Raw genomic sequence first — 10,404 nt, forward strand, 5'->3', positions numbered from 1 at the left:
GAAAACTAAAACTACAATTAATGCAAAACCTTACTAAACTCTCTATTTTAAACACCACTCATCCCAGAGCCTGTAAATGGGATCCTGAAAAAACTGGCAGAAGTGAGCAAAGGCTGAGAATTCTTACCAGTGTCAGTTCTCCTGGATCTGTCTGTCCTGAGTGCCCAATCGAGAGAGGAAGGTAGAATTTTATGTGGTCCCTTATTTTCCAAGTCCTATTGGTTATCAATCCTCTTTCCCAGGGACAGGTAATGCCTTCTTCTTTGTCTCCTTTTGTGTCCTGAGAACTTGGTTAGGCAACTGTCAGGTTGGTGACCCCCAAAATATGGCCAGAAAGAAGTGTGGGCTTCAACCCATTTGCAGATAGATATGGCTGGACAGAAATATGGGTTGCGCTCCATTTGGGGCTAGTGTCCTAGTGATTGTTGCCAGACCTCAGGGGAATTGTCTAAATCTTCCTTTTGGCTATCTTTGGGAGTGCCTCTCGATCTTGGGAGGGTGAAATCTTTTGCACCTTCATTGGGGAAACCTCTTGCATCCAGCGGAGTTGTTCAGTAATGCCACGAATATTTACAGTTTGTCTCAACTGAAACCTGACAAGATATTTAAAAGGACCTTTTTTTAAGTACTTCTGTGGTTAGAAGTTGACCAAATTGAAAGCTGATATTCAGAGCCTGATGGGAACATTTTTTAGGCCTTCTCCCCTGAGCTAAATAAAACTATGTACACAGAGGGAAAGAAATCTAGAACACAGGAATCTTTTAATTTCCATCTTAGTGGAAGATCTTCTCCCTGATCTAAAGAAGCAAATAGAAGATAATAAAGTTGAATGGATGGTCAGTCCTTTGATGTAAGATAGGTTGCAACCCAATTCTTTGAGGAATTAAAAACACGTTGTCTTAAAAATCTAGTCCCTCCAAGAACAGAACTGCAGCTCTAGAAGCAATCCAAACCCTATCTATCCTTTTTTAGCAATTTCAACACCTCCCCTATTCATCTATAAACACTTGTAAGTGTTGTCAAAATCTGGATTCAGGAAACAAAAATCCTTCTTGGAGGAACTTGCATTCTTTCCCAGTGCCTTTGTGATGTAAATGTCCTACCCAGTCTTTTCTAAGTACGGAGGGCCATCTCTTTGAAATACAAACTTCAGGGAGGTAATTCTTATCAGAAGGAAAGGCTATTTGGAAACTAGGCCAATGAAAAAAAAAAATCTTTTAAAAGTTTAAAGCTGCCTGTGCAGGTAACCTTAATTGATTCCATCTGCCAGAAACACAATTTGGACCCAGCTGTTCTTTAATAAACTAGTGCGTTTTGCACCTTTGTGCCCTCAAAATAGTTTTTTCCATTTCTAAATTTACAATGAAGTTGTTGTGTTTAGATTTAAAATTCTTGTGATTGCCTCCCCCCATGGTAGCCCAAAGATGATAGAAGGAAATACAAGATAGTGTAAACTCCTCCTTTCCCCCCAAAAAAATTTTAAAGATAGGAAAAGATCTGGGGAATATAATGGATCTAAAGGAATGCCATCTGTTTCAGCACCAATTGCTCAACTCTCTAAATTGCATGAAGAACTCTTGGTGGTGTCACCTGTAAAATACCACCTGTTTCTTCTTCCAAGGTTCAAAGCCGCTGTGTTTGTGTCTACATTTCAAAATCAGCTCTTGGAACAGTCCATTGTGAATGAGTTGACACGCCTCTACGAGGAGCAGGTCATTCATGATCCCTGAGGTAGGCCTCCATCTCTGATAGTCTGATTTTAGAATGCAACTTATACTCAACAAAGTCCAGGAGAGATACAGTGAATGGGGGGGGGGGGGGGGGGGAGCAGTTCACTTCCAGTCCAAATTGGGTGGAAAGTTACCGAAGCCTTGAACATGAGAGATGGGGCCCACCTCAGATAACTGTAATTACAGCCACTGGACTGAAGCCCACAGAATTCAGCAGCCAGCCGGGGTCTACCAGGGGCTTGCAGGGAAAACTGTGACCAAACCCGCTCACCCTCTCTCTGTCCTGAGCCTGGCTGAGGACAGAGCCTTCCCCCAGCCCAGCCCGCTCCCATCTCCTCTCAGTCCTAGAGCGCACTGGAGGGCGGGCGGGTGGCGGCGGCCACCTGTGGGCTGGAACCAAACTCTTTCTCAGCCCTTCGGCCCCGTGACGCACGGGAACGCCCCGGCGAGGATGCTGGGCTCGTGGACCCCAAACAAGCGCAGCGATGGAGGCGCTGGCTGGCCCGCGCGCGGGGTCGCGCCAGCACCGGGGCCCGCCACGTGGTCTCCATAGCAACAGCAGTGTTGGCTGCTCAGCTCTCTCACGCCCGGAGGACCCTCAAGGTCAGAGGTCATCTCTGTGGCAACACAAACTTCCCGCGCTACGGCGGCTCGGACGGGCCACTTCTGTCGCATTGCGCAGGGGGGGCGGCCCCCCGGCACTCAGAGGCGAGGAGCGAGCGTGGCTGCGGGTCCCGGGGATTCTGGCCGCGGGTCACACTCGGAGGAGGACCGCGCCTCGCCTTCCTATCCCTCCTCCTCTCGGGGCTCAGCGAGGCCGACTCGGAACCCGGCGTGGGTCAGATCTCCGAGGGGCCCGACTCCTGGAAGGAGATCCGCGCCGCAGAGGCGGCCAGCTCTGGGCTTGCAGGAAACAAACGATCGCAGAGGCTCTGGAAAGCCGGGGGGCTCTGCCCCAAGACGAGCTTCTGCCAGACCTCGTCCTACAGACCCCGGTCTCCTGGCCTGAGGCCACAGAGGCCCAGCGCCCTCCACCTTTGACCGTGGCTCCGGAAAGGAGCACGCTGAAGAGATCAGTGTGGTTGTGGGACGTGCAGGGAACTACCAAGTTTGAAGACGACCGCTTCAAAACCAAAATCCAGCTGCTAAGGGAGGAGGGCACTTCCCTTCCAGACTGCTGGAACTAGCAGACTTGAGGTGCAGACCCCTCAAGAACAAAAGCATGCCCTCAGGAAGGGCCCCAGGTACCATCTTCATAGAAGAGTTCCTAAAAGAAAAGAGGAACGCAGCCTTTTCTGTGGAACGTCTTCCTCTTTAAGGAGAAGAAAATCAAAGACTGGAAGAGAAAATGAGTGTTTTCTCCTCTGGCAGAGGGAAACTAACGGTGCCCCTTCTGTTTAAAGGCTGAGAGCGCCAGAAGGGGAGAAGTTAACTTTCTCAGAGAACCCTATTTTTCACTGTTGATTCAGTTAATAAAAATGCATTAAAAAACCTGCTATGTGTCATAACCAGAGTTTTTGTCAGGGGACAGTGATAAAGGCAATAGTGCCCAACAATTGTTCGGTGACTTTCTTAGACGTTGTTAGTAGATTAAATAAATAAAAACTTATGTGTTCCCTATAAAACATGTCTGCATTGTACCTCTTTTTGCCTTTATGTTTAGGAAGGCCCTAAGAATTCTTCCTTTCAACTTCCCTTGCCTTCATCATTCTACCTTTTACATTCTGACCAAAGCAGAAAATTAGTTTGTAGCAATGAGAGAAATACACACACACACACACACACACACACACACACACACAATCGTCAGGACATACTTGGTCCTTAAAAAGCAGAAAATAAACTAGTATATCTTTTGAGGCATATGGAGGAACTGAAAAGTCTCCCTCAGAAAACTCCCTGCCCTTCACTGCTCAGGTTCGACTCATAAATATAGTATGAAACCCTAAGAAACATCACAAACTAAACACTAAGAAACGTCACCCCGACTATGGAACTGGGCAGGTAGATGTGTCAGTAGGAATTTCCCTGACCCACAGCCCTTCCTGAAGATGGTACTAACTTGGGCTCGACGGTGTTATTAATAATACAGGCACAATGTAATGTTTCAAATATACCATTCAAACATCCCAACTGTTTCCGCTTAAAGCATAGGGAAGTATTTTGAATAAATGCTTCCATTTTGAGACATCTACACAGTATTTATAGAAAGCTTATGAGTCAAGTGAATGAGTTATGATGCCAAAATGTACAAAGGAGTGAAAACTTTGGTTGTTATTCTTGCTACCCTATGTATAACAACACTTCACAAAAGGCCCCAATGTTTGTGTTGCTAAAAACATGGAAGACTGGTTTTGAACATTTTTAAAGGAATGATTCCCAGTAGGCAAAGTGAAATATGGTATAGAATTAGCTTTAGCACCTTCTCAAAGCAATGCATTATTTGAAAAAAAAAAATGTTATCCGTTATGGATGGAGTCTAAAGTGAGAAGAAGCTGGATATGGAGACAGCCAAAGTCATCTTCATCTTTAAAGCCAAGTTTAAAGTTTAGATTATCATGCATTGGATTTCACACTTGTTAACCTGGATATAAATTCCAAATAAGAAAAATCCACTCCCCCAATCAATCAATACTTGGAAGCCTATCTAAAATGCCATACTTGAGTTCATGAAGTGACACTGCTCCGCAAAACTCATTTTGCGACTTCAGTAACTCAAGCTTCCTGGATGGAGTTCAACCCAACTCATACTACACGAAATCCCACTCTAAAGACAAGCATGTGAGAAGGAAAAGAACCTTTCACCTGTAAGGTGTTCCAGTTATGCCGTCTGAGTTTAATGTCTCCATCTAATATATGCTCAGTGTTTAGAAATTCAGATTTGTGGCCCATTTGTGGCTCACCCAGCTCTACAGGATGAGTCGGCAGGCTCAGAAGGAAGAGTGAAAAATGCTTACTCTTTTTTCCTCCCTCTCTCCCTTTCTTCTTATTTCTAAATGCCATGACAGCCCTAGATGTAAAGGAAGTAGCTTTAAAAGAATAATGTATTTTTAAATGAGTAACAGTGACATACCAGGTGTTTTGCCACCTAAAACAGCTTCGGGAAAGGCAAAAGCAAAGCTGAAAGACACCAAAACAAGAGAAAATAGAAAAATGCCAATAAATTCTACTAAGCCCTACTTGTTTCATCTCCAAGTTACAGGACAGAGAGGGAAACTGAGTTCAGAAAAGGACACACTCAGAGCCTCGAGTGTGTGGGATTTTCTAAATATGCTCTGCAAAAGTAGATCTAGGGCATCTGCTTCCTACCCTCCTTGCACTCAATAAAAATTAACTTCAATTACAATTTATCTAAAAATCTGTGCTTTCTAAGATCCTATCATTCCATGGAAGTTTGGGGGTCTCATATGTATGGTTAAGAGGCTGTATGTATTCGAGGGTCTGTGGCTTCCTTTGCTTGTTGTATATTATGTGTCTGAAAAGATATTCATGACATGACCTTAGTATTTATCTTTATTGTGGACTTTTTTTCCAACCACATTTCTTTCCTTAGCAGGGTCAAAGTTCAGTGACCTAGATTATTTCTCAAACTGGTCTGTTTTGGCTAGTCTAAATTATCATTACTGGTTTAAAGAGATATATCAAGCCCTCCACTAGGCAAAACAAGTGCCTTGGACTTATTATTCCTATGTAATGCTTTGCCAACAATATACTCATCTTGCGTGACATACAGTGAAAACTGAAGCAGGTAACATTTATTCTAAACATATAACAATTGCTGTGCTAGGAAAGTAAGGGAAAATAGGACATTTAAATGCGTTGTGTGTGTGTGTGTGTGTGTTCTCGGATAATAGTTGTATTGTTAGATTTTGTTTATTTTTATTAAGATAGTAAATATACTAGTATATTCAAGATTTCTAAGCTATTACCATTTATTTTTAAAAGCACACATTCTTCATGTTTTATGTAAAAACAACTACAAAAAGCTATTTCATTAACACCTCTTACTTAAATAATAATTATTAGCTTGGATAAATGAATACCTTTGCCCTTAAGTTCATGGCTCTATTATCTGTTTATTTTCACACCAACCTGATTATATAGCAGAACTCTGAAATTCCTCCCAGTACCTACACTTGTTGACAATTTAAAGAATTGGGGAAAATTGGCAAATTATTTAATAATTTGCAAAGATTAGGAAGGAAAATTAATCTCATAAGAAGTCTTTGCACCAAATTTATGATCCTAGTACTGGTATTTTGTGGTATTCTGCCAAGCTTCTTAGTTTGAATACAGTTAATTGTCTTCATTTTAGATTTAAGATAACATAATAGGTAGTAGTCAATCTGTTCTTTTTGGTTTTAACAGTCAAGAGGATTTTAGTCTTTGCTTTATTTTAATTACCCAATTAACTTCTTAGTTGTACTGCTATCTTGGGATCAAAAACCTGCAAATGATTTTAGGCTTAATGTTAATAGCAGAAAGAGAATGGAACTCGCCAACTACAATACTGAAAGGGAATGACTAGGCATGAGTTTATTCCAGCTCAAATAACAAAAACTTTTAGAAGGTGGGATTGATAGTGTGACACATTAAAGTTCTATTATTAAAATAATTTACAAAAGGCTCCAAATTCCAGGTCGGAAAGTTAACCCTTGCCAATCCAAGACTAAACTAGAGTCATTGGTGATGTCGTTAACACACTTTGAGTTAACCCATCAATTCACACACAAGTACTTTAGCAATCATAAGGTTCAAAATAAATTGCTCTAAAAATAATTTGTCATTTGTTTGACACCTTCCAAACCACCTTGGGAGAAAAAAAAGGTATCTACTTTATCCCAGAGAGATGAAAGTGGGGGAGGTGTAATGAAAAGATCTTGCATCTTATGTTGGGGGAAATTAGTGTTTCCAGTGAAACTTTACCATATATATGTACAAAGGCCAGTAAGGAAACTTACTATCTGGTGCTGAATTATTTCCCCCTCTCCAATACCATGGAGGGACAGAGTTCAAGGTCCCTAGACAAATGGCTGAGTCTTAAAAAACAACACTTCTACAATATTCCTTTCTCTAAATCTTTTCAGAGGACGCAAGAAGTCTTCAAAAACCACTATTTTTACTGTGTGAAGGAGTAACCCCTCCTCTCCCAAGCCCTTGGCTTGTCCCACTTTGGGAAGTCTTGTAAAAAGGGTGTTCACATTAACTTGGGAGATAGTGTCTGGAATCTAGGAATGATCGAGGCATCAACAAGTGTTGGGCTTGATGCTGGGCTTGGGGTACGCCTCGCAGCTGAATTGGAAATGCGGATGGTAAAGCGACAACACTGCTTTCTCCTTGGGTGATGCTCCGGATGCTGGTGTCACTTCAGAGTTGCTAAACGCTGAGTTGAAAGGGAAGGGTAAAAGGGCAGGGGAGGGAGGAATAGGAGGAGGCAGGAACCGACGGCGCGGAGGGACACAGGTTAGAGCTGAAGCCGCACAGGGAAGAGGATTTCAGGACAGAGGCACGGAGCCCACTGCAGCACCGCGCCCGCGGGCCAGCGGCTGCTCCCAGAGCCTCAACAGCCGCCCAAACTTCCCAGCTGGGGGCAGCTGCCCAGGCGTCCTCCGCTGCACTCGAGCATCTCGCTGCCCTTTGGACCGTCTAACAACTCGCAGTTTCTCATCGGCGGCAGCGGCGGGCACTTCGCGGGGTGCTCAGCCTCCACACCCACCGCCTCCACCCCGCCTACCCGCACCTCCTCCTCTCCCGCCTCTCACACCCCGCACCCGCAGGCGCAGCACCCCTCGCAGCGCGCCGCCCCAGCTTGTACAAGGCTTTTGCAAGGCTCCGGAGGCAGGGAGGCAGCAGCCACTTGCTGCCCGGCGGCTGGGGATCCGGGCGCCAGCGCGGTCCCCGGCGGAGCTCAGGTTGTCAGGGCGGCTATGGGGAGCCATGATCTACTACACCGCAGTGCCAGCGTCAGGAGCTTCCAGGGCCCAGGCTGTCGCTGCAGGAGGGCCCGACCCTCACCCCCGCCCCCCCCCGCCCAAGCCGCCCCAGACACTAACACCGGCCCCTGGTTCCTCCCCACCCAGAACCGAGCCGGGTGACGCCACACACACACCCCCTAAGCCGGCGCGCACCGCTCCCAGAGCCGCTGTGCCCAAGCTTCTCGCCAGCGTGCCGCCGCCACCACCACGCAGCCCTCCGGCCTGGCCTCCCCTGGGCTGCTCTCCCACAGCTCCGCGGCCTCCCCCGAAACACCTCCGGCAGAAATACCAGAAAGTGAACCCCGGGTACCCCAACTCCTCGAATCACCTGCATTTGCATTTCTTATGTAATGGACTGACTGCAAGTTTCCCAGTTGGAGCCCTTTAGAACGGGGGCGCAAGATCACCAGGAGGCTGGAACGGGGACTCGCGGCCGCCCTGGTCCCACCCAGGGGACCCCGACGTAGGGCTGTGATACTGCTTTTTAAAGGGGGGGAGGGGGGCTGTTTAATTACATACAATAGAGGGGACCGAGCTAGTCTTCCCGGTCTGGAGTTCGCCCCCAGCCATAGAAGCCCTGCCCAAGTATCCCCAGGAGCAGGAGGTGTCGGAGGCAGACCGGGGAACGAGTTAATACTCCGGCACCGGGAGCCGGAGGGGGAGGGAGGCGGGGGCTGACGGAGGAGCGGGGCGCGAGGGAGGGGGCATCTTCTACTTGGAGTAGAGGTGATGGGGTGGCGAATATTGTGCAAGCTAATCAGAAAGTCTAGAGCAGGTTCCGGGCACCGAGCTACGTCCCTGAACCTGCAGCAGAAGTAAGGAGAGCTCGCGGTTCTTTTCCCCCCCTCGGCAACTACGGGAGCTTCATCGGCCTCGGGCAAAACCTTTGAGCCAAACCCCTTCCATTCCGCCAAACATCGGCAACCAAATACATTAAAAAAAAAAAAAAAAGTTTCCTCCTCCCTCCTACTGATGGATTGTGTCACAGCCAAGAGAAGCTGTAATGGTTTTCTGGCTCAGCGACCGATCCAGCTGTTTACTTGTTTATCCATGCAACACCTCTACATGCAACACTGTCCTGCTTCCTCCTCTGTCTCCCTTGCCTTCCTGCATAGCAGAACTGCAGATCTAGCTCGGTGAGCAACAGACAGGTTATTAGGAGGAAAAACATATACACGATGCATGTTTTGCTTACCAGTTGGGTTCTTGTTTTTCTTAAGACTCTTGCCACAAAGACACTGCAGCATATGCGTTCCTTTGCTGAAAATGTTCCAAAGAAACCACATTGATTTGGGCGAAAAGCAATCCAGCAGCTTAGACACCCTGAGAAAGAAGAGATCCTTGTGGTTGCATAATAATAATTTGAAATCAGTTCTCCTGAAGAGGGGCACCGGTTTTACCATAGGAAAAACGATAATATTCCGAATCTTCTCCCAGTTTTTTCCCCTCACGTGGTATATTTCTTTGAGACTTCTCAGTGATTGTTTTTTTTCGGCCAGGATGAATGATTTATCTCTCTTGATCACCACTGGGTTATTACCAAAGGGTTGGGGGAAAAGTCCTTTTTCAGCATGAAGCCAAACAAAAAAGCAAAGAAATCCCAACTGAGCTCAGAACTAATCAGGGAGAACAGTAATGCACAAAAGATCCCCAAAGAGAAAACCATAGCCTTTACTTGATCGCTATGAGGATGGGTGGGTCTGCAGAAGGCGAAGCAGGATTCATCTCAGTGAGAGAAGACTGCCATTGTGTAGTCCCTAGGAGAGAAGCGGGGGGGGGAAAAAAAGAGAGAAAGAAAGAAAGGAAAAGAAAGGAAAAAGAAAAAAACCACCGGTACACACACTCACACACCAATACCACCTCCGAGATTGAGTCTGGCAGCCGAAGACACAGCCTTCCAGGGTCGATTTTTTTGGTTTTTTTGGTTTTTATAATCAATCGCCAGTGCCCAGTGGGATCGGATTGAACCTGCAGTTCTCAAATCACCACGAAGGAAAGATGCAAATCTAGGTGCCCCCTCCCCTGGTCAGGCCGGTAGCAGGTAGAGAGCGCCACAGATCCCCTTCCTCCTTCTTCTCACTCTCCCAGTTCCCCGCCGCGGTGAGCACGGGGGAAACCTCCCCTCCGGATTCCTCGCCCAGTCTCGGCGGTGAGTTACTGGCATTAGAGGGAGGAGGAGGAGGAGTTGAAGTTTGCATTGAAAAGACTGGCTTTCCATGACGTAGCCACGTGCTTTCAGACCCGTCACCAGTGAGATGCTTCAGCCCGCCCAGGGAGGGCAGTGTCACTGCAGTCTCTCCGCTGGTTCCCCTCCTGAGGTCCCCCAGCCGCCCGCCCCGGCCCCAGCCTGGGCCCTCTCCCTCCTCTGCCCAGCACGAGCAGGCTTGCTGGTGGCTCTAGGAGCCATCTAACAGACCTTTCTGTTAAAAGTGAATGTGGAAAAGAAAAATGAACAATTATAATAAGTAAACCTTTAAAAAAAAATACAGGGGGGACGGGGGGGGGCGGAGTTAAAGAGAAACAGTAGTTGAATACCACTCTTCACAGGCTACGTTAGTTCCACCTTATCTTTTCAAAAGCAGCATCTGAACCATTAAGGAAAACTCAAGTTCCTTTAGTTCTTTTTATTGGAATCCTACTTCACGTGCTGTTTGGAAAATATAAACTAGACACATGACAAATATGTACTTGCAGAAGCA

The 10,404-nt window shown here is 46.5% G+C and overlaps 1 protein-coding gene and 1 pseudogene across 2 annotated transcripts in view; one reads left to right on the plus strand and one right to left on the minus strand.

Annotated features, from left to right (window-relative positions):
* The window catches only part of LOC129150077 (MARCKS-related protein-like), a 139,781-nt pseudogene extending 138,051 nt beyond the window's left edge, over positions 1-1,730 (plus strand).
* FGF14 (fibroblast growth factor 14) overlaps positions 1-9,108 on the minus strand; it is a 570,035-nt gene extending 560,927 nt beyond the window's left edge. For both annotated transcript variants that reach the window (XM_054719924.1, XM_008143957.3), the window contains exon 1: positions 8,901-9,108. In XM_054719924.1, coding sequence (XP_054575899.1) covers positions 8,901-9,108 — 208 coding nt within the window. The remainder of the gene's footprint in view (positions 1-8,900) is intronic.
* Positions 9,109-10,404: the final 1,296 nt, after the last annotated feature.

The sequence above is a fragment of the Eptesicus fuscus genome, chromosome 8 (assembly GCF_027574615.1).
Source record: "Eptesicus fuscus isolate TK198812 chromosome 8, DD_ASM_mEF_20220401, whole genome shotgun sequence".
Taxonomy (NCBI): domain Eukaryota; kingdom Metazoa; phylum Chordata; class Mammalia; order Chiroptera; family Vespertilionidae; genus Eptesicus; species Eptesicus fuscus.